This window comes from Lampetra planeri, chromosome 39 (assembly GCF_965212315.1).
Source record: "Lampetra planeri chromosome 39, kcLamPlan1.2.h2, whole genome shotgun sequence".
Lineage (NCBI taxonomy): Eukaryota > Metazoa > Chordata > Hyperoartia > Petromyzontiformes > Petromyzontidae > Lampetra > Lampetra planeri.
Window position 1 is genome coordinate 9,920,470 of NC_136145.1, and position 24,286 is coordinate 9,944,755.

Sequence of the window (24,286 nt, forward strand, 5' to 3'; positions counted from 1 at the left end):
AGCGGCTCGGGGGAACAGCTTCAACCATAGCCAAACATGTCAAGCAGCGCCCCCACGTGATCAGTGGGTTAGCGGCATGGGAACGTTGGTAGCTCCAATTAGCGCCCCTGCACCTCGGATGAGTGCAGCTGGCTACATACGGTGCGAAAGAAGTTCAACATACGTGCGGCATAGGTTTGTACATGAACGGCTACCCACCCTCCACGACACGGACGTGAGCATGGGGCTTTGGTGGGAGGGAGAACACGCGCGTGTAGGAGGGTGCACGTGCGAGCAACAAGCACTCACTGAGGTGGTGGGCATGCACGCGGTATGCGAACGGGTAGATGGGGACCTCCTTGTTGTACACGCACGCCATGTCCACATTGACTTCTGCGACGTGCCAGGGTGGAGGGTGAGAGAGGGAAGGGAGAGGAGTTAGCAGGATGAGCAACTATTCTTTTTCCCCCCAGTCCACGCTTCCCCCTACCCCAGGAATGATTATTATATTCCAAAAAATCGGCCCAGGTGAGATGAGGCCCTCATCCAGCAGTGGATTGGCAAAAGGGCTGTACATGTAGACGTGTGCATATTCCAGTTGTGCTTATTGTGCTATTGGCGTTATGCCACGACATGATGAGAGAACTCTTGCAGTGAGCAGTGCACCACTCTGCTAGAGAATGACTCCGGAAATCGATGTTCACAAAAATACTTCTGAAGTCACTTGCAATAGGCCTCCTTTATATGAACATACAAAAAATGAAAAATAAGCAGGGAGAGCTATTCCCATGCACGCACGCGAACAAAGACAAAGATCCCCCGTATAGCCTTAACAGACTGTTGGGGCAAGCACTGTTAGTGAGCACCTATGAAAGCCGGCACGGCACACGAGGCTGTGGGTGGCCAGCACCACGCCCGGCCGCCTTTGTCTTCCCAGTGGCGATGTTAACACACTGAACCAGGTACCTATTTGAGGCTGTAGCGCAACACGCTAACCGCTACACTACGCGCTTGCACACACACAAAGACACAAACGCGTATGTCTGGCTCACAAAAGTCCAGTTTTCTTTGCGCAAAACAAACTCTGAAGCAATTAAATAACACAAATGACTGGCTGTCGCAGTTATTGGTTCAGTACCTTTAGTTCAACTTGTGTACACAACTGTGCATTTACATTCGTTAGAATCCTCAACCACGTTTGCTGAAGAAGACCTGACCTCACCTTTCATTCCAGCTGGGATATTAAAGTTCGGGGACATGAGAAGGTAGATTCCAGCGATTTTCGATTGTCTGTCAAGAGACGGCAATGAACACGCACATGCATGGACAACACAAACGCGATGCACGGTGCAAAGACGATATCACAGGAGCACTCAATAAACGCGTGGAATAGCTGTAATTGCTGTGTTAAAATCGTGCCATTCAACCACGTGTTTAATCGGTCGACTTAAAAGGGCAAGCTCACCGTTGGTAGGTGAGGTGAAGAGTCACTCCTGTACAGTCACTGTGCCGATCTGAAATAAACATGAGCGCAAGGGAAATTAAATTTCTTTTTTTTTCGTTTTGCAAAACACTGCTCATCCGCTTTTGCGCGCAAAAAATATTTCATTGGCTCCACAATCTGGGCCAATGAAGATGAGCACTAACGTCGACCTGAACCAATCATGGCATTTACAACGAGTGCTATTTGTAAGGAAGCTGGAGTGATACATTACTGGGATATTTCACGTGTCAAACAAAAGTTAAAAAGTGATTTCGTGCTCAAATGAGTATTGAGTCACTGGTGCTCATCTCCTCTTACCAGCTCTGAGCTCGTTGTGGAAATTCCACATTCCTATGTAAGAGGGTGAGACTATCCACAGGACAACCACTGTTGACTTCCACACAAAGTGGTGTTTATTTGATCGACCCTGCAGGATTGATAAGCTGAGTGAAACCCCCACCCCCAACCATGATTTGAACTCTCAACCTCCTGATTTGCGAGCTGCGCTCTCGACTGTGGAGCCACCCGGCTGGACAACCGCTTTAATTGCCGTCCATCCCTTGAGAGCAGACCTGGAAGAATCTCAGTCTACCCCGTACCACTGAACGGATCTAGAATCCATAACCTGTCAACACCACAAAAAGTGAGAAGTTAACACAAATTGAAAAAGCCAAACTTTGCAATGGGGAGAGACAAGTTAGAGGATAGAACACACTAGCCAACCAAACTCCAGTCTCACCCATAACACGAAGACACAAGCCAACTGATTCCTAGCCTTAGTCCTGCCCCTGACAGCAAACCCTCAGTCTGGAGCCACCTTCAGTGCTTCACCCGGTCCTCATTTGAGCTTTTTTTTTCAGTTTGAGTGGCCACTTTGCCACCACCACTACCGCTTGGCCTTTGCTACCTTGGAAGGTGGAGATGTCCCCGTAGTGAACCTGCAGCATGAAGGAGTTGACATCGCTGCTCCCTGACACGCGGAAACCCACGTCTGAGGAGAAATCAAATTAAAATCAAATGAAGGCTGGCTGGGTGGGCGTGTTCTGAGTGGTTAGGGGGGTAGCTAGGTAAGTGTCTGGGTGGCTGCCTGGTTTTGTTGGTTGGGTGAGTGGGTGGCTGTGACAGTGGGTGGATGGATAAATGCAGTCTCGATTTATCTCCTTAAACAGCCGTGAGGGGGACAAAGTGGATGCAAGGGCTGTGACAAGAAAATATCTGTACGCAATCAAGACTTGTGTGTGCTCGTATATGTGCGTGCGTGCATGCGTACCCTTTGGCAGCCGCGTGGGAGGGGCATTGCGTGCCCAGGCGTACATGATACTGGAATCCTGGCAGGGACTGACATCCCTCCCGCAATCCCTGGAATGCACGCACAAAACGCACACCACGCACGCACAACACGGGCGCACGCCACACCACGGACGCCAAGCGCGCACACCACGCGCGCCACACCACGCGCCACACCACGCACAGGAGCACAAGGGACCAGGAATTTGCACATCTTTTAGTCCCATGCAACAGCAAGGAGAGTAAAACAATACACGACGATTCAGGTTTGATTTTTTGCCTTAGGCCACGTAATGATCTGGCCAAATTTCTTTCGTAACACAACTCCACCGCCCGACAAATCAAAATGTCACCTGTACAAAACGTTTAACGTGCCAATCATTATTAAGCTCACTGACAAGTTGAAAATCAATTTGTCATATCCTCCTCTCTAGAACTTTCTCCTTTGCCTTCAAAATTACATTTTGCCATCATCTGACACGATCTAATACCCCATTCAAACGTGGCAATGTTGGGCCGATGTTGGCAATGTGGTGGGACCAACGTTGGCCCAACATTCCAGGTTTACTTGGAATGCACCTCTCTTCTTTCCTGTGCAGTGTCTGGAGATGCAAACGTGCACGATAAAGCACAGCAGACGTACCACCGCCAACCGTCGCGTAACACAGGCTAACAATCGCGATCGAGGGTTACAAATATAACCAATGGTGTTGATAAGCGAAGTCGTGTGTCTAAATTGTTTCAACATAGGCGCGAGTGGTGAGCAAAAACGCAGCGCTCGTGAGTGGTCAGGACAATCTCGTAAGCGGATGTCACGTGGGGGTCGTGTGGGGGCCAGCGTGTGGGGCGCGTGTGGGGCCATGCGGGGGTCGCGTGGGGGTCGCGTGGGGGTCGCGTGGGGGTCGCGAACGACACTGACCAGGACACATTGGTGATGGGTGCCCGCGATTTGCAGCCGAACAGGATCATATGATGCGCCGTTCTCATGTTTGCCCGAGGCACGAAGTCGACTGTTGGTAAGCACGCCACACGCACAGCAGCACAGGAGCATGCTTAAGAGCAATTCAGCATTACCCCGAGGACACACGTAAGTGTCATGCGTGGGCTCTTGGTGTTAGGCATCATTGCGTGATGTCGACTTACGGATGGATGTGACCGAGGTTCAGCCTTACAGGGTAGAAACATTTGTTTGACAGCTCGTGTATGTAAACATTTGTGGAATACAGGAATTATTTATGGGCATGGAGGCTCCTGAGGTGTGGAAGTAATTCCCTGTGACTGCATGACTGACTCCATCCCTCTGCTTAAGCCTTGGTGTAAGGCTTCCCTCTTCTACTCTGTCTCCGACTCAACTGTTTTCTTGAATAAAAAAATCTTATTTAGTAGGGAAGTCCTCTCTCTCATTACATCTCCAATTAGCACGGTTGGCTACGTACGGTGCGAAAGAAATTCAACATACATAAAGTACATAATTCTCCTCCTTTGCCTTCAAAATAAAAATCTCCCTTCATCGCACCCGGTCTACTAATGTCTCGAGACACAAATGTACACGACCATAAAACATGCAGAGTGTCGTAGGCGAAAGTGGACAAGTGAAATGGTGTTTGCGAGAATGCAGCACAGGCTAACGAAATGCAAACTATCATATAACACAGGCTAACAAGTGCGATAAAGGCTCACAAATAATGAATGCTCGTGTCGGACTTGCAAAGTCACACAGGGTGCGTTTGTGATGCAGATTTATGAATGCAGGCCATGTACAGCATTTTTAGATGCGGTGGTTGTGCAATTGTGATTTACAGCAAGCAGAGCAGACGATAATGTAACACACTCCAATTGAACCATCAGCTACTTCTGGTACAAACCCCACCCCTAAAACCCTCACTGGCTGCTGCAACCAAAATAATTGTAGACTAAGAGAAGTATCATCTTAGGTAAAATAAAACTTGCTCACTGCAGCTGTATTGTCATCGAAAGGCCTTTTGTAAAATCGCTGCACTCAAATAAAAGCAACAGCTGCATTCCCACAAGGTGTCGACAGCCTATTGGGAAAGGAGATGGTTAGAACACACAATGCCTGCCGAACACATGAGTCATGCATATTGTCATCTGTCAGCCTGCTGGGAGACAATGTCCATTTTATTCCTGCACAAGGCAGCAATGCAACATTGTTGGCAAGGTGGCTCAGTGGTAATACTTGTGCCTCACAGCAAAAACATCTGGGTTCAACTGCCAACTCGGGAGAGCCTTTCTGTGTGGAGTCTGTATGTTCTCCCCGTGCTCTGCAATGGTGTTCTGCATGGGTTTCCTCCAGGTTCCCCCGTTTCTTATCATAGCTCAAAAAAAAAAATACCATCCAAGTTAACTGGTACTGGTCAAACATGTCAATGCTGAACAATTATAATTGCAACCTCAACGTCACACTGAGGAAAAACTCGACAACACCTTCCGAAAAGGAGCCTAGGGACTCACTGAGGCATTCCCGGTGGTGAGATGTTAACTCCCTCGCCTGGTATACAGGAGGTCATGGGTTCGATCCCGACCCTAACGCCTGCTGTATATTTGGAGTTTGCCTGTTCTCCCTGTGGTCGTGTGGATTTTTCTCCGAGCCCTCTGGTCTTTTCCCTCCACGTTTTAGAAACATGCGCTTCGAGTAGTTGGCTGCGTTAAGTTTTCACGTGATAAGCCACTTCGTTGAGCTATCATTTCTGGCCAGGTTGCTTCTGAAAAAGAGCTACATAGCTCAGTGGGCCTTACCTGCTAAAGTTAAAAATAGTTTCTAATTTTAATAGTTTAAACAAGCATAATCATACGAATAATAAAATGCAGCCGTGCAGCATTGTAAATCACGTGACCATGCAACACACGCTGACCGATGCGCGCGACCGTGGCGTGACATAGGCTCACCGATGTACATGGTCCGAGGGGAAGGCATAGGCACCATGGAGCAAAGGTAGGCATCTTGCTGCAAGACAGACGCACACAAACACGCCACGCAGCGCGCGGCACAAGAGAAACACGGTCTAAGCATCGCTCCTGGGAACGCCCATGTTGTCTCACAGAAGCTGAGCGGGTCAGGTGGTAAATGGGGGAATGCCGTTCGGTGTCGCCGTGCCGCTGTCGCGTCCCTTTCGCATACGTTGTGAGCGTCAGTCGCTGTAAGTTCCGGCAAAAACACTTGGTTGCAATTTCATTGCCGCTCGTTAAGAGACAATGTAGAGTTCACGGGTTTGGAAGTTAGTTAGCGGCAAAGGAGAAAGGAATAGCTCCGGCTGGCCGAGGACGTGGTTTACTGATGTGGTTCTAATATTCACAGTGATCCTGAACAAATTATTTGGTGAGGCTGCTACCGCATTGGCAGTGGTGCACAAGGACACTTAACATCCTGCATTCGTCAATAACACCAAATGCCTTGAAAGGAAAAATACAAAATCAGCAAAGTTTTCGGCAACAGCCATCCTTGGCTAAAGCACGTAAATAGGTAAATAGGCAAATCAGAGAGAGTTGGAGACTGCACTTTACACCACAAGGCCTATATACACGTGTGAAGAAGGGTTATTGCCTGAAACGCTGCCTATTATATATATATTTCCTCTTAATGCCACAGTGTTATTGAAGAATGTGTCGAGTTGAGCGCACTTTAAGGATCGTTAAATTACAAAGTCTACTCTCAAGGAACATTTAGAAATACCCGAATTAAAAAAAACAATACCAAAAATGTTTCTTCTTGCAAAATAATATGTTAAATTTGGATTTAAAGCTTTCGTGACTGCAGGGATTCATATTCTTGGTTCTTTCGGTAAAGTCACGTAGAAGGGAAATAATAAAATAATAAAAATAAAACATAATAAACTTTCCACGACATTTCGGCCACGACGCAAGCAGCCGTCCTCAGGTGAAGAGCAGAGCTGCCGGAAAGACAGCGTCCCAATGAGGACGCTGTCTTTTTGGACAGTGTCCTCAGGTGAAGAGCTCTGCTCTGCTCTTCACCAAGAGCTCTGCTCTTCACCTGAGGACGGCTGCTTGCGTTGTGGCCGAAACGTCGTGAGAATTTAATTGTTTTATTTTTATAATTTTATTATTCCCCTTCTACGTGACTTTACCGAAAGAACCAAGAATAATAGTAATAATATTACTTCGAATATTTGTTTCACCAATCATCCAGTTTGCTATTTATCAGCCCATGTTCTCCCTCTCAAGTGCTGAACTGCAGCGTGGAAGGTGGATTTGTAAGCAACAATTACAATCACAAGTAAATACGAAAACTCAAATAAATATTTGTCATGGTTTGTTGGAAACGTTCAGGATATAACTTCTAATATTACACAGAAGGCACAGTCTGGCATCATGCCAACATAACACATTTTGAAACTTTTTTCAACCGAAGTAAAAACAAAACTATTCAACCTTGGCCTATATAACCTAACAGATCTCATAAGCCAAGCTAGTTGGAGGCTGGAATTCTTTGTAAAAATATTTATTCAAATATTTTAACTGCATAATCCTTTGGGAGATGGAACATCTCATTGGTGAGGATGTTCAGGGCTGTCAACACAGTAGTCGCTCGGTTAACAGTGACATCGGTGAACGGCTTTTCAGTGAGCGTTTCGCCTCCCATAGGACTCTCATGATTTCGACTCACGCTAAAATGTTGATTCACGGTATGTTTACGCTATACATGCGGGCGCCAATTTCGGCCAATCCGAGCGCTCGCAAGTGGAACGGATTCATGCTTTTAACATGCAATTCCTACATTCCATTAGCAGTTATTTCGGTTCACAGCTTTTTTCATGGAATGGATTAAAAACGTTAACCGAGGGACTACTGTAGACAAATACTTAATGACACTCATGCAGGTATTGAAAGTCTACGATGCTGGCCTGTGGCCGCATCTGCGGCATTATATTTTTGCTTTCCTGCTTAACTTGTTTTGACTCAACGTTCTCATTTCCTGAAATCAACGGGAAAGTTTACGGTTGAAGGAAATCTCCAGTTGAAGATTTGGGTTTTGTTTTCCCTCCCTCCCCTCCTCTTTAGGCCCTGCCCCTTCCTCTTCAGACCCCACCCCTTCCTGTTTTGGGCGTCTCTTTAAAGGCATTGACATTATTTGTGTTTTACCAGAAGACTTGGCAACTCTGGGCTAAAGTAAGCGGATTCGAGTAAGACAGTGCGAGTGGGTAATGGTGGTGAAAGAGGGGGAGTGTGCACGCATCGGTCGGTAGCGATGGGTTGAGACAGTTTTACATTGAAGCAGGCAATTCAAAACACCCTTTTGCAAGAGACACCGAATCAAAATGGAGCCTCACCCGGTTAAATAAAAACCATCCGCCGACCGATTTCTAGTGTGCTTATTAACGCCGTCATAACAATGCTCCCTCAGCCGGGCTTTACAAGCCGGGCGTGGACCGGAACGCGGACGAGAGTTAACGTGCGTGCGCTTTTCTTCCGCGACGGGGTACGCACGACGGGTCGGGCCACCTTTTGCGGACGGACGGCCGGCATCTGCACGTCGTAGGTGAACTCCGTCGCGTCGCCCGCGTCTTGGGCGGCGGCAGTCACGGAGCACTTGGAGTCGACCCCCGCACCGCCCACTCGACGCCTGATAACAATTACAACAAGCCGTTTCCACAGCGATCAGGCGTCCAACAATGCACAATCCAATAGGACACAATAGGACCCAATAGGCACTGAGCGACTCATTGATTAATCTATTTCGGTCACTATTATGCCCAGGACACACCTGTGCATTGAATTGTGCATGTAAGAGTTGAATAGTTGTGAAAATTATGTGCGGGTGTTACATTCAGGCCAGTGGAGCAAAGGGGACTCCACAAAACAGCACGGACGAGATGAAGCATATTCATTAACTTTAATCGAATCGGATTCCAGAATGAGTACCAATTGAACAAACCGTGGCCGTGATAGAAGGTGTGGGCAATTAATCATTACATATGCCGAGTACACATACACACATACACCCCAACATCCTTCACGGTACGTCCATGAAAGGCACAACATGCCATCATTAATTAAAAACAGTGGCACATTCATCAGTACACAAAACAAAATTGTATTAAAAGAAAAATATTCTCACTGAGAGCCCATGATTTCAAATCAGACTTAAAACTAGAGATCAAGGTCTGCGACTGCTATTGCACTTTCACGAATGTCTCAGAATTTAGAGGAACCTTCACAAAAGATTAAATTACATCGTGATGCTGCTTTGGCAGTGGTGCAAAAGCACGATTGAGAAAAAACTCAACACGTTCGTCAATAACACCGTGGCCTTAAAAGGAAAAAAATGTAATAGGCGACATTTTTGGCAATGGCCCTTCTTAGTAAGTTATGTATCTGCTGTGAATAATAATAAAATTAAGTAATTGATTTATGTGTTGTGTAGAAGTGCACAAGCGCAATATGAAAATAAAACCGACGCATTTAACTCCGGCAGTTTACGATTGTAATTTAAACCGTTGCAGAAATCAAGGTCTAAGTCGCGTATGCAAGTTAAAGGTTAAGGACGGTTGTTTTGGTGAGGCAAAAAGGAGGTTCAAACCATTGGGCGTGAGATTTCGTGGGAAACACATCAAACCAGATGGGGCCTGAGATTTAATGGGAAACACCAAACCAGCGACGTTAGAATTTATGCGAAACACACACGTCACTCAAGCCGCGTGGGCATCCATCACGCTGGACAAAACCAACATTTGAACCCTGAGGATCTGTAAATGATTATCCACGTACAGCCTTCCACCACCACTGTCCAACTAGCAACTGGTGCCTCTGTCCAATAATTGTAAATGGACCGCACGCTGGCAGCGGTGTGCAAGCGCAAATCAATAGAACTCACTACCGTCATCAATTAACGCTCCATTCTGACTGCAAAATAAACATTACGCAAACGTGTGAGGATATTAGCCCTTCTTCATGGTAAAGCTTACGTCATTTCTTAAAACTGTACCACCTCTGAACTTGTCCATTCTATCAGACTGATAGGATCCCATAGGCTTGTCTAAAAAAGGGCCATTGACTGAAAAGTTTGCACACTATCATAGTGTAAATTGACCCAAAGAATCCTCATCGGGTCTCAATACTCTCCATCACTCGCTACTGAGGTTAGCCATTGCTGAAACGCGTGATGCTAAACGAACTCTCACGGACACAAAACGCGAGACACCCGGTGCCAACACTGGCATGTGTACGTGTGTGCGTGCGCTTCTTACCTGTGCAGGCTCGTGTCAGCAGGCGCGACTGCTGCCAGCAGCCAGCACGTACAGGCCACCACCAGCACCAATGGAAGCATGGCTCTGCGCGGGACAGGGCAGGCTAAGCGGCGGCTCGCAGGCTGAGTCTGAGTGCGGCGGTGGGAAGGGGCCCCCGCGCAGAACGTGAATGCTCAGCAGCGTCACGGGGCGTGCCTCACTCAAAATGATATTTAAAACCAGCTCGCGGGGAGCAAGAGGCCGTACTTATAATAATATTTTTAAAAACGCCGTGTCGATCTAGAGTCGACGCCGAATCCACCACACGTCACTGAGCGGACCCCAGATTTGTTTTAGGATTTAGCAGGATGCGCCTTCATGTGGTCCATTTTCAGAGGCCGGTGCCAAGAGGCAAGGGTGGAGCTGCCGAGGGTTTTATGAAGCAAAGTTCATTCTCTTCTGCGAAGAGGAAGTCGTCCTGGTGTCACGGCTTACGAGGGCGACCTGGGAAACCTGAAAGACACGGAGAAAGCACCTGGCTTACAGTGCGGCCACGCAACGAGGAACAAAACGGCCAAGTCACGGACAGCTGCAGAGGATACCGCAGAGGTCCTCTGGCTGGAGAGCAGTTTCTAAAGTCCATGTCAACCAGTAATGAGCTTGGCGAATGAGGGCATTAGGCATGGCTCCCAGGTGTGGGCTGCAGTGTACGCTTACGTGAAAATATTCTGACCACATTGTTTTCCTAAAGATTAAACACATGCCAAACACATAAATTAACATACTTGATCTCGACGGGCATTTTTTGTTTGTTACGCTTGCATGTGTCTTTTTTCCTTGTCGTTCTTGTTTTACTGTGAAGTTAACCCAGCTGGCAGAAGGCTTTGTAATGAAGAAAAAAAATGCGAAAAAGGCCTCTTTGCAAAAACATCTTTTTTTGTTTGCAATGGAAACGTTGTTATTGTCCAGGCACGAAGCCACTCACGCACACAGAGCTGCAGCAGTGCGGTGTTGCGAAAGTTCCTGCCAAGGCGATCGCTTTCCATCCACCCTCATCTGGCGAACCGTAAATGCTCCTTTCATGACATCAAAATGTTTCGTAACGTGATAAAAGTTCAATCTTTTAATTTAAACCTTTTTTTAATATGCATTTTTTGTAACAGCTAAGCAGCGAAGGCTCCTGGGAATAAAGTGATCTTAGCGCGAAGGAATGCAGAAGAGCAGGAAGTTGAGAGCAGCAGGAGTTACAAAATGCGATTTTGGTTTTCTCTTCAAACTGAAAAAATCTCCATATGGGTAGATTGGAGCAATGTTTGTTGTCAACGCAGTGACAAACGCAATGAAGATGGATAAAAGGCGAGCAGGTGTTACATCTCGCCACCGTGGCGCCACGATGCCGAGATGTTAACTACCTCGCCAGGTATACAGGAGGTCGCAGGTTTGATCCCAACCTTCACGCCCGTATTTTTGGAGTTTGCGTGTTCCCCCCGTGGTTGCGTGGATTTTTCACCGGGACCTCGAGTTTTTTACTTCCACATTTAAAATCAACATGCGTTTAGGGCAGGGGTCCCCAACCCCCGGGCCGCGGACCGGTACCGGTCCGTGGCCTGTTAGGAACCGGGCCGCACAGCAGCAGGAGGAGAGCGGTGAGTCCGCGCGTGGCCCGCGCCAATAATTTTATTATTGACCACTTCCGTCCGCGCCTCTTTCCCGCAATGCGCACTTGTCTCAGTCACAGTGTTGCTAAGCCCACAAGCTGCTAACCCCTAGTAGCCACAATGAGTAAAAAACAAACATCGCTGGAGAGCTTCTTTGAAAAGGGGGAAAGACCCAATGAGGACCCCCCCCCCCGTCCGTGATAAAATTGTCTTCCACAAAACCGGTCCCTGGTGCCAAAAAGATTGGTGACCGCTGGTTTCGGGTATTTGGCTGACATATAATTGTCCACATGTGAAGGTGAAGCCACTTCGTTGCGCTATCATTTGTGGCCAGGTCACTTCTGAAAAAGAGCTACATAGCTCAGTGGGCCTTACCTGGTAAAGTAAAAACATGTTTAGTACAATTTAAAATGTGGTTATTTTACTGTATCAGACAATTAACCTCAAAACCCACAGCCAAAAGCTGGACAGGCATGAACAAGAATGGCTAACCGACAAGAATGCTCGACACATTAGTGTGAGGAGCTTCTGTACATGCAATGCACACCTCTGTGTGTGCTGTTCAATCAACTTGTAATGCAGCCTGCACCGTCTCTGTTGTGATGGGTTTTCTTGTCATGTTACAGATTTAAATGATCAAAATAAAGCAAAGTCGAAGAAAGGCTGTTTGATCACATGTAAATCAAGCTACCATCTGTGTGACACGCCACATGCAGGGAAGCTAGGTGTGTCTTAGAGGCAACACAGTAAGTAGATTATTTCAGCTAAGTGGATATTGTGTGTTCTCAAAAATCCACATTTTATTATTTTCTTGCGTATGGCAAAATGTCCAGGAGCTAAATGCCAATGTCTGCTCAAACACTCAACAGAATATTGGCTTGGAATAAAACTGGGACAGATGACAAGAAATAAAATTGGCCACCCATCCCAAGAACGTGAAGACTCTACGAGACTTTCCAGGGCAAATGTATACATTTGTATCATCACACCGATGATACTAATGTGTTTCCCTACAGTGCCCTACATCGCTTTGGAATGTCAGCACAACAAAGGACATGTGCATGCCACACAGCAGTGAAGTGCCCCTCCTGCGCTGAGCTGAATGGTCCACTCCTAGGTGACAGCAAGCAGTTTAATGACCTACCTGGAGCGCCGGGTCTATTTGTTTAACGAGGTGAGAACTCGTGAGACCAGCAGAGTCTCATTTGCGAGTGACCGATCTATAATGTTAATCATGTAATTTATAACACGCACAATATTTCACAGACATAAATGACCGTGACTGAGGCGAAGAGCCAAGCTCAGCGTCGTTCTAAAGTCAGGCGAGAGAGAGGCTGGGGCCTTCAAGTGTCTCTTCTTAAAGGAGGTGTGGATTGAACGCTGCTCTGATGCTGTGAATGAGCAGCAGCGGGACGATGATGATGATGGCCGTGTTCCAGATGGAGGGGGCCGCTTTCACGGAGTAACGACGCTGGCAATGACGGTCCTGCTCCTTGGTGTCGAGAGGAGGTTGTGAGTCGGTTTTCGGAGAGTTCTGCCGCGAGCAGTAGTGCAGGATGAATAGAGCGAAAAGGATGCAGTGGACGACCGAAAGTAGAGGCATACAGGTAGTCCTCTACTTGTGATGGAGATGCGTTACGACGACCCCATCGTAAGTCACAAATATCGTAAGTCGAAGATGGCCTCGCCTACCCAGGAGTCTTAAAGAATGGTGATAATTTAGCAAAACAGAGCAATTTACAGTACCGTACTGTATAAACTATATACTGTATGTATTTATTAATTACAATACAGTGAAATGTAAAGTAAAAAAACAAGGTAAATTCTTAGCCTACCTATATGAACTGCAATTTAATAGAAAGTTTTTTTCAGGAAACAATCCTATCTGCTATAAAAACTTTTCACATGCATTGAACGCATCGTACCTAGTACGCTGCTGCGTTTGCCTGCTGCGCAAAATTTTAAACATTTTACAATTTTTTCGTATCACTATCGCCATCGTAAGATCGAAATATCGTAAGTCGGACCATCGTAACTCGGGGACCTTCTGTATTGGGTCGATCTTGTGGCGTTTCAAGTGGCATTTCCAAGGTTGCATGGGGTTTTCTCGGGCACTCCAGACATCCCAAGCAGGACCCTCCAGAAAGGCACAACATCTGGTCATAGCTTAATCACAAAGACCCGATCATCGGCGAGCTGACGGCCAGTAGCCAATGAATCATACAGGTGCTCACCAGCCCATCCACCTACACACGGATATTTATTTTGTAAAATGGTTGTCGTTTCCCCAAATGTTGTCAAAATCGTGCTATCGGTAACACGTCACGAGACGGTGACACGTCATGAGGCTAATCATCGATTCAGAAGTCCTGCAGAGCAGTGAGTCAACAATGTTAGAAAATGGCGCGTGGAAGCAGATATCACAAAACTGCTCTTGGAATTTCCCTCGACATTAGGGGGTAACACCTTCCCAGCCCGCCCTGCTACAAAGTCATGTTAAGTCACATGAGAGTCAAAACCGATATTTTTATTATCAGAGCTGGAATGTAACCAAAGTAACCTCAAACACTGGATCTAATACCAGGGTTTTCTTTGAGCATCCATTGGGGAGCATGCCGAGACCATCAGTAATCGCGGGTGGCTGTGCGGATTCAAACCCAGTATCTTCAGCAATGCCAGCTCCATACTCTGACCTCTGACACAACCAGACCACCTCCCACTCGTGGGACAACTGACATCTTCTGAACCCTCTCGAGCACGCTTGACCTGCTCATCTGTCAGTCACTCGATCGCTTGCGACCCACGCCGGGGGGTCACCGACTTTACGTCACCCGGCAGCGATAATTTGTATCGTGTCCAGGCTACGTGCGCCCCAGGCACGTGACGCGACACCTCGTGCAATCATGGCAACACTTAAAGACAAGGTGTGAATCTATTAACCCCGCGTCTGACAAGGTGCGAGCTTGCGGAGAATCATTAGCTCCTGTCGAGTGGTTGGCTTTCAATGCGCGCACTATGGTACCACACAAGCTTATATTTGCGGGAAATGTCATAATTTAGCATTTCTGGTATGGATTTATTGCGCAAGTGGATAAATAACTCTGTCTAAGAACACAGGTTAATATATGTACGTGCTTAAAATTCGGTGCGGGAATACGCTACAAATGAAACCTTGATGCAACCCAGGTCGCCCTTGCAAACGGGGCCACGTTTCGTCCACCTCAGTGGGTTTATCTCGCACATCCGATTAGCACGGATGGCTACGTACGGCGCGAAAGAAGTTCTCCCGTGCGATCTGATAAATGTTACTATTTCATATTATCCTTGTTAAATAAAAGACCCTGCCTGACTGACAGTTTCAACATTTTACCAAGTTTAGAGGAGGCAAGATCACACTCGTGGTAAACATTAAATCAGGCTATAATGAATAAAGGACACGTTACGATTTCTCCCGTGCGATCCGACGAATTGTCACCATTTGGGGCTGCAATTCCAATTCAAGAAACATATTTCTGGCCTCCTTTTAACCGACTCATTTATACCCATTTCCCATTTGTTCCGTCTCATTTGTCGTCACACAAGCTGCTCTTAATGAACCTAAACTCAATGCCAGGCGTACGATGTGCGTATTGTTTGCATAAATCGACTCGAGTAATAAATGTGTGAATCATCAACATAAGAATGTAAGAATACTTTTTTAGCGATCAATAATTACATGCATAATAAATATTAATGATCATTATGATGATGACGGCAGGAGTAAGATAGATAGATGACCTTTATAACCAAGTAAGATCCCACTTAGACCCGTGAGTTTCTTCATTTACCAGGACACCTGATAAATGCGGCACGGGGGGTAGGGGGGGCTTTCAAAATAAACGCCACAATAGGGTGCGGAAATTCACCGTGTGGCGTTCTCTGTCGTTTGCCTTTCTGACAGAAATCTGCGTCACGCCGCGCACGGCTCACAAAATAAATGAGAGGTTGCCGTGGGAAGGCCCACGCCGTCGGGGGCCCGTGCAAGAAAAAAACACAGCGGCTACGCTTAATTAGAACGAGTGACAACCCGACACAATGCTCACGTTTCAGAATAGTGCAAACACTTATCTAAAAATCACACCATTGCTGCTAAACTTAGAGCTATCCCCCAGACTCAGCCATAACATGAACATTAATTTTGATCAGTTTTAACCCAAGGCCTGGATATAACATTCACATTGGTCACAGGTAATGGGCCCACTCCTAGATTTAGGCATAACCTAAACATTGTACACAAACACAGTCCTAAACCTAGCCATAACCTGGACTTTATTGCTAATCATCACAAACTCTAATTTACGTTTTGGATAGAAGACCAGCTGTTACATGAATCAAAGATCTGACCACAATAACGTCAGTGGACCGTGACACCACCACCACCACGCTGTACCGCAACAAAGACCACACCAACGTCAGCGTGATGACACCAGATAACCTAAACAAAACCACTCGAGCGCAACACCACCTCGACCACCCTGCCTCACCAGCCTCAACGGATCACCTCCCCCACATTATCTCAGATGCACTTAAACAACACCACGCCAACAACAAGCTAACATCCCCACCGCATTCTCAACAAGCGGATATCCTGACAAAATGATGCCAATACCAGTGCCATGGAAAAAAAAAACCACGACAGCCCCCACCACAGTACCATAACATCACTACCACAATGCAGAGTGCCATAAAACACCAGCCATGGCACAACACAATCAGAATACCATGACAACATGATGGCAACACCACCACAACACCACAGTACCACCACGACACCACAGCACCATCAGAGTACCACCACAATACCACAGGACCATCAGAGTACCACCACGATACCACAGCACCATCACGACACCACAGTACCGTTGACCACCACCCCAGCACCTCCGTGACACCGCACCTCTCGATGCTTGGGGACGGCTGGGTGGAGAGTGCTGCCTAGGACACGCCGCTTGACGGCGCCGCTTGACGGGACGGTGGTGGCGGCAGGGAGAGGCCGGCCGGGCTGCAGAGAAGTCAATGGCCGTTTGCGCTACAGCAGCGGCAGGAGCAGCAGCAGCAGCACTGAGGATGGTGTCGCCATGGTGACGCACCCACGTTACGCACCCGCTCGCCCTGGCTCCCCCACCTCGACTGGGTGACTCATGCCGCCTTCATTGTAATGCGGCGCTCGGCAGCCTTCAGCCAACGCACACGGGGCCCGCAAGGATGAATATAAATTCAATAAAAGGGGACGGAATAAATGTTTATGGTCCCAATCATTCAGCTTCGGCTCATTCCAGAAATATCTTGTTTTTTGATCAGTGAAAGCCCAGCGAGATTAGAAGTAATTTTTCGTTTGCATGGGAAACTTGGGATGCCCCATTTTACGTGTCTTACGTGCCTGACTGCAAATATTAGCTCTCTTCTTTGCTAACCGGTCCTCCGAGGCCAATCGGTCGGCAGCACCAAGCATGGGGTACACCGTGACGCATATTTACATAACTGTGCACCTAATGAAAAGTCAACAGGGCCCCAGTTTAAGCAAAATACAATGCTAAACCTTGATATTTTATGACCCTTTACACGCAAAGATGGAAACTCATTTCAGTAATTGCTTACGCATGTAGGGGGGGGTAGAAATAAAACTCTTGGGACATAGGAGCTGCATCATGAAAGCAATGCAATTTCGGAGTGAGATTAATTGAATGGAAACCCAATGTATGATTTACACACAGTAATTAAAGTAGAATTGTGCAACCCTAACCATTTAATTTATGTAGCTTCAGTGACACAATCTCAGTGGCACAAACACAATCTCAGCGCAATTACATTGCAGAACTCCAGGCCTCGGTGCCATCCGCATCTTTGGGCAGTGGGGGTCACGATCCACATTTGCTTGTACTGTGTGGAGTTGGCGTTATTTTATGCCCTGGAAAGCGATAGCATTTTACTGACGATTACCTTGAGGCCGACTATACAGGCTTCTTTGTGGAGTTCGTCGACAATTCACTGCAATTCAGTCACGGGAACAAACGGAGCCTCTTGCACTTCGGCGGAAGGCGTTGCGCACACCGCAGAGAGACCAGCGACGAAAGGTGGAGACGGGTCGATTGGCAAAGCATCAGTGGCGCTGACACAACCCCCACGGTTAAGGGACTAGCAATGATGATGATGAATCCATTTCCATTGGTTATTGTAACGACGATAGCATCAGCAATTCTGAGATGGTTAAAAATCCATCCACTTATATTTAACCCGTCAATTCCCCAATGCAGTTTTTGGAAAACATTCGACTGTTGCTGTGAAAAACTTTGGCGAGAGCTTCCGACTCATGCCGATACGTATTTTGCAACTTTATGCAATTTCGGTGTAGCTGTTCCACTGTTCCAAAATAGTAAATTGTTTTATAGCTTGAAGATATTTCTTATTGAGCCCTTGGTTTATGAGAGCTTTGAAGAATGCATCAATTCCCCCTACTTTTTCAAGTAGCTTTTCGCAGTATACAAAAGGTAGGGCATAACGATGTTTGATATTAATGAGTTTTTTCCAAAACCTCATTGATAGTATGTGACTGATGGTAGAAAGAAAAACATTCCTAAATCCGGCTTGTTCGCACGGTTGGTTGGCCTCTAAACTGTCAATTTTTCTGCCATAAATGATCATCGTGAACAAGTTACATGCATCATAGGATGCCAATAGGTCTGTAATTTTACTAATTCAGACTTAGTCTCTATTTTTGTACATACCTATAGAGACCTTATCTATAATTGAGGGATACGATTTCAATGTAAACAGTTCGCAAATGGAATAGCTAATTTTGTACCCCAACAAGCAGGCTCGTCTTCTTTGACGAAGTCTAGGATCATTATATCCGGTCCAGAAGCTTTACCTTTTTCGCACTGCAAAAGGCAGCATTTACTTTTTCCTCGACATTACGCACGGCAAGTTTTCTGAACGAAACAATACACTCGTTGGAGGGACACAACTGGAAAACACATCCGAGCACGTGTACCGTAGGGCAATTATGTAGGTCAGGCCAGAGTCAAAATGATGAGATAACGAGGCGAGCGAGAGCAGTTTGGAGAGCTTTTGGAAAACTGAATGAAGAGTGGCGTTCCGATTCTATTCTTGCGCACAGCGGTATGATGTTTCAGCTCACCACGAGAGGACTTCGGAAGAGAGCCCGTGTGGTTTTGAGCTTCCCCTTCTACAACACGGTCCACAGTTTGGGTGCATGACCACAGTCGTAACTAACTGTGGCTATATTCTTTGTTTTTTTTCGGTAAAGTCACGTAGATAGAACAAATAATAATATAAATAAAGTGAAAAAAACTCATGTAGACTGTAGCCTGGTTCTTAATCGGAGTGAGTGTACTGGCAGTCTATAATGTAGACTGTAGCCTGGTTATTAAGTTTGGTGAGTGTACAGGCAGTCTATAATGTAGACTGTAGCCTGGTTCTTAAGCTGAGTGAGCGTAACTGTGACTCGTCTTTAACTTTGCATCCATGAATGAGTTGTGCACATCAGGCCGCCGCTGGTGTTCCGTTGCGGTTGACGGCTCCAGCAGCGTCTTCGGAGAGGAATGTCAAAGGCAGCTGCGATGTGCCTCAGAGGAGAATGGGTGACCCTCCACTGAGGACGATGACAAACATCCTCGGCTGTGAGAAGCATTCACGGAGAGGAGTCGTCTGGCATGAGAGGAAGACAAGCGTTCACTCCACGCAAAATTTAATCTTTGATCAATTATGGAACACAATAATTCCCCCAGGTTTCATGCAGCTTTCGTATAGCTTAAGATCAATGTGAAGACGCCATCACAACCAGTGTCCTTGCTCATGCTGAAAGCGCCGTACGAATGTGGAAGATGTGCACACCTTGAAGATTCGCCTCAGAACTGAATGAAACACGGAATGTAACTGTTGCTGTACGGGCTACTGCATACCAAAACCTTTCAGAGAGCGTAATGTTTCTAACAACAACAATGTTCAAACCCAAAACCAATAACAAGGATGAATCAGGTATACTGCTATTGTAAGTATGTTGAACTTATTTCGCACCCTACGTACGTAACAGGGCCAAACTGCACTTACAGTCCGCAATAATGAAACCAGCAGCCAGTTATCAAGTGCTGCTAAGCTCAAACACCACAACAGGTAGTGGCGAGGGATCATCGACCACATCTCGTGGTCTTAATAAACAGACAGCATCTCGGCATGCACCACACCAGAGCGTGTAATATTTTCATCATTACAATTCCATGTACACAAAATGCATGATTCTAATATTCTATTATTGCGTATGATGGCAATACGTCCAGGAGATTGATGCCAATGTCTGTAGTTTTGCTATTCCCTCCCATTGATGGAGCGCAGAGTAGAGTGGTTAACTGTATAGCCCGTAGCTTGGGTTATATGCCGTCACCACGACTCCGCTTATTGGACTTGAAACGGGAAACCCAGTACGTATGGGTGAACTAATTTCCAAATTAAGCGAAAACTACTCATTGCACACGTAGAGTGCTTTGTTAATCCACTGCTCCCCATCACCTTTTGTGGGTGGTCATTTAACCATACTTCACCACGCTGGTAAGTTCGGGTTGGTGGCGAAAATGATATCACTCGGGGCAAGAAATCTAAATTGTTTTCCTGCTCACACGCATGGAAGCAGCCATCTCTTCAGGTTAGATCCAAGTGTTCGAAATTCCATACTCGAAAAAATGTGTTTTTTATTTTACCAGGTAAGGTCCATTGAGCTGTTTAGCACTTTTTCAGAAGCGACCAGGCCACAAATGATAGCTCAACGAAGTGGCTTGTCGTGTGGAAATGTATAGCTGCCAAATACTCTAAACGCATGATGTTGATTATAAATGTGGAGGGGAAAACCGGAGGACCACGGGGAGAGAGACACTCACACTCCAAATATGCAGGCGCATGGCAGGGAGAATTTATGCACAATATAAATATAAATAATGTTAGTTACTGTAATGCAGCTTTCTACTTGAGACAGGACCCTTATTTATATTATCTTAAGTACCTTTGAAATTATTTAGTACTGTATTCCTGTTTTACGGCAGTAAGCAAATGCTGTAAATTTCACATTCCTAAAAGGTCAAGCAGAGTTAACACACATGCACGGTTATCTGTCAAATACAGTTCACACATTTAGGAAATAAAACCAATACAAAAACAATACAATTCCAATACAAAAACAATAAAAACAATACAATAATAATACAAATGTCATTCATTCACCCGAGGGGCTTCTTTTTCAGCAGGGAGAAATGCAGAAAAAATCAGTTGTTGTATTGTACTATGCACCAACGTCTATGTTCTCTGCCTTTACCAACCACACTGACCAGCATGGTTTGGTACTGGACGGCAAGGTCCTCATTTAACACGGTAGACGCGTTCCTTAAAAGTGGCGTGTTTAGCGAAAAAAGCGTTAAGCGAAAACTATTTCCCCATAAATAATATAACGATTTGGCGAGACACGATGGACGGGCACACAGTAAGACGACGGGACTCCGCACTGAGGGCACGTCGCCATGTTACTGTATCATCGCGTGTACCGTACTGTGCCGCTCAGCCGCGCAGCTCAAGTAGTTCGTCGTCGACCGCTGAGAAACCGCGTTATAGCGGAGCTCGTTCCGCGTTATAGCGGTGCACATTCCGTGTTATAACGGAGCTCGTTCCGCGTTATAGCGGTGCACAGTCCGTGTTATAACGGAGCTCATTCCGCGTTATAGCGGTGCACATTCTGTGTTATAACGGAGCTCGTTCCGTGTTATAACGGAGCTCGTTCCACGTTATAGCGGTGCACATTCCGTGTTATAACGGAGCTCGTTCCGCGTTATAGCGGTGCACATTCCGTGTTATAACGGAGCTCGTTCCGCGTTATAGCGGTGCACATTCCGTGTTATAACGGAGCTCGTTCCGCGTTATAGCGGTGCACATTCCGTGTTATAACGGAGCTCGTTCCGCGTTATAGCGGTGCACATTCCGTGTTATAACGGAGCTCGTTCCACGTTATAGCGGTGCACATTCCGTGTTATAACGGAGCTCGTTCCACGTTATAGCGGTGCACATTCCGTGTTATAACGGAGCTCGTTCCACGTTATAGCGGTGCACATTCCGCGTTATAAATGGAGCTCGTTCCGCGTTATAGCGGTGCACATTCCGTGTTATAACGGAGCTCGTTCCGCATTATAGCGGTGCACATTCCGTGTTATAACGGAGCTCGTTCCACGTTATAGCGGTGCACATTCCGCGTTATAGCGGTGCACATTCCGTGTTATAACGGAGCTCGTTCCGTGTTATAGCGGTGCACATTCCGTGTTATAGCGGTGCACATTCCGTGTTATAGCGGAGCTCGTTCCGCGTTATAGCGGTGCACATTCTGTGTTATAGCGGTGCACATTCCGTGTTATAACGGAGCTCGTTCCGCGTTATAGCGGTGCACATTCCGTGTTATAACGGAGCTCGTTCCGCGTTATAGCGGTGCACATTCCGTGTTATAACGGAGCTCGTTCCGCGTTATAGCGGTGCACATTCCGTGTTATAACGGAGCTCGTTCCGCGTTATAGCGGTGCACATTCCGTGTTATAACGGAGCTCGTTCCGCGTTATAGCGGTGCACATTCCGTGTTATAACGGAGCTCGTTCCACGTTATAGCGGTGCACATTCCGTGTTATAACGGAGCTCGTTCCACGTTATAGCGGTGCACATTCCGTGTTATAACGGAGCTCGTTCCACGTTATAGCGGTGCACATTCCGCGTTATAATGGAGCTCGTTCCGCGTTATAGCGGTGCACATTCCGTGTTATAACGGAGCTCGTTCCGCATTATAGCGGTGCACATTCCGTGTTATAACGGAGCTCGTTCCACGTTATAGCGGTGCACATTCCGCGTTATAGCGGTGCACATTCCGTGTTATAACGGAGCTCGTTCCGTGTTATAGCGGTGCACATTCCGTGTTATAGCGGTGCACATTCCGTGTTATAGCGGAGCTCGTTCCGCGTTATAGCGGTGCACATTCTGTGTTATAGCGGTGCACATTCCGTGTTATAACGGAGCTCGTTCCGTGTTATAACGGAGCTCGTTCCGTGTTATAGCGGTGCACATTCCGTGTTATAACGGTGCACATTCCGTGTTATAACGGAACTCGTTCCGCATTATAGCGGTGCACATTCCGTGTTATAACGGAGCTCGTTCCACGTTATAGCGGTGCACATTCTGTGTTATAGCGGTGCACATTCCGTGTTATAGCGGTGCACATTCCACGTTATAGCGGTGCACATTCCGTGTCATAGCGGTGCACGTTCCGCATTGTGCAAAGTGTTCCCGAATAAAAAAAATAAATGTGTTTATAGCAAAAACGCGTTGTGTGAAGACGCGTCTTTAAATAACCCCCTCGGCCCATTTGGCATGGAGAAGCCCTCATCAACGCATGTACATGTTTCATCTCAAGGTCCTGCATTAGAATTTTTGTACAAATTATTTTCAAAAAATAATTCTGAGAGAAAACTGGAGGCACCTGGACGAGAGAACCGCACGCTGGGTCCACGCTGTGCTGCCACCTCCCGGCCACTTCGCAGCCCAGCGGGTTTGAGAGAGTCACAGATCTTGGTGGACTTGAGGTTTATACTGGTAGGAACCCACTAGTTCCACCAGCCCACAGGGGATTATTGTGTCTGTCGTGCAGGGAGGGGCTGGGTGGGGAGGAAGGGGCTGGGTGGGGCTAGGTGGGGAGGGGCTGGGTGGGGAGGGGCTGGATGGGGGGTGGGAGGGATGGGGCTGGGTGGGGAGGGGCTGGTCACCCCGTGGTGCCCTTATAAAACGCAACGTTTGCCGGCTTGTGCCCGCCCTCACAGTCGGCCATATTTGCGGAATACACCACGCCGCCGTTGACCCTGGCCATTGACCGAGCAACCCAACGTTCCTACCAGCTCCCTCCGCAGGAATGTGTTTCGTTGTGCGTGAAAAGCCGTCTTCCCACCCACACGCCATATGCCTACTAGGGGTGGGTGGGGTGTTAATGGCCCACGCTGGTCAGTGTGGGGAGAGTACGCCGAGGAGCATAGCAGTACAGTACAACAATTGATTACGCTGAATGACACTCCCTACTGCCAGACACGCAGGCTCGCAGCGGCCTAGAACACACCACCCCGTTGGGCCCGGCAGCATCCCATCCAAGAAACGAGCCGGGCTTAATGCTGCTTAGCTAAGTGGGGAGTACATTTCTAATTATCGTTGCGTGTAGGTAGTGACGCAGATTCTATTTACAGCTCGTGGGGGGGGGGGGGGTGGTAGCGCCCGCAGGACGTCAGCTCGAGTTCCTGCTACTTATTATCGCTCCGGTACAGAGGGAGATGGAGCGATGGAATCAGCCCGTGGGTTAGTGTGCTGGATCGATCGTTTTGGATCGTGATGGTCGCAGCGCGGCACGCACATTCATGGACATTCACAAGTCAAAACTGGCACTTGATTCATAATCATAATACTAAAAGTGGAAATAATAAGTGCTGATAACAATGTGCCAACAACCCCAATCACTTCACCGACCCGCACTGACCAGCGTGGTGAAGTATGGTCAAACAACCCTCACGAACGACAACACATTGGGGCAACGTCGCACGTTCAGTGGGGAGGACGTCATCCAG

General features: G+C 47.2%; 1 protein-coding gene across 2 annotated transcripts in view; it reads right to left on the bottom strand.

Moving 5' to 3' along the window:
- Window positions 1-24,286, bottom strand: part of LOC144731610 (peptidyl-glycine alpha-amidating monooxygenase B-like) — a 42,771-nt gene that overhangs the window by 16,422 nt on the left and 2,063 nt on the right. For both annotated transcript variants that reach the window (XM_078612796.1, XM_078612795.1), the window contains exons 2-10: window positions 9,973-10,464; window positions 8,228-8,348; window positions 5,657-5,714; window positions 3,669-3,759; window positions 2,733-2,821; window positions 2,370-2,453; window positions 1,445-1,493; window positions 1,202-1,269; window positions 289-372 (exon numbers count right to left, since the gene is read on the bottom strand). In XM_078612796.1, coding sequence (XP_078468922.1) covers window positions 289-372; window positions 1,202-1,269; window positions 1,445-1,493; window positions 2,370-2,453; window positions 2,733-2,821; window positions 3,669-3,759; window positions 5,657-5,714; window positions 8,228-8,348; window positions 9,973-10,052 — 724 coding nt within the window. In that variant the 5' untranslated portion in view covers window positions 10,053-10,464. The remainder of the gene's footprint in view (window positions 1-288; window positions 373-1,201; window positions 1,270-1,444; window positions 1,494-2,369; window positions 2,454-2,732; window positions 2,822-3,668; window positions 3,760-5,656; window positions 5,715-8,227; window positions 8,349-9,972; window positions 10,465-24,286) is intronic.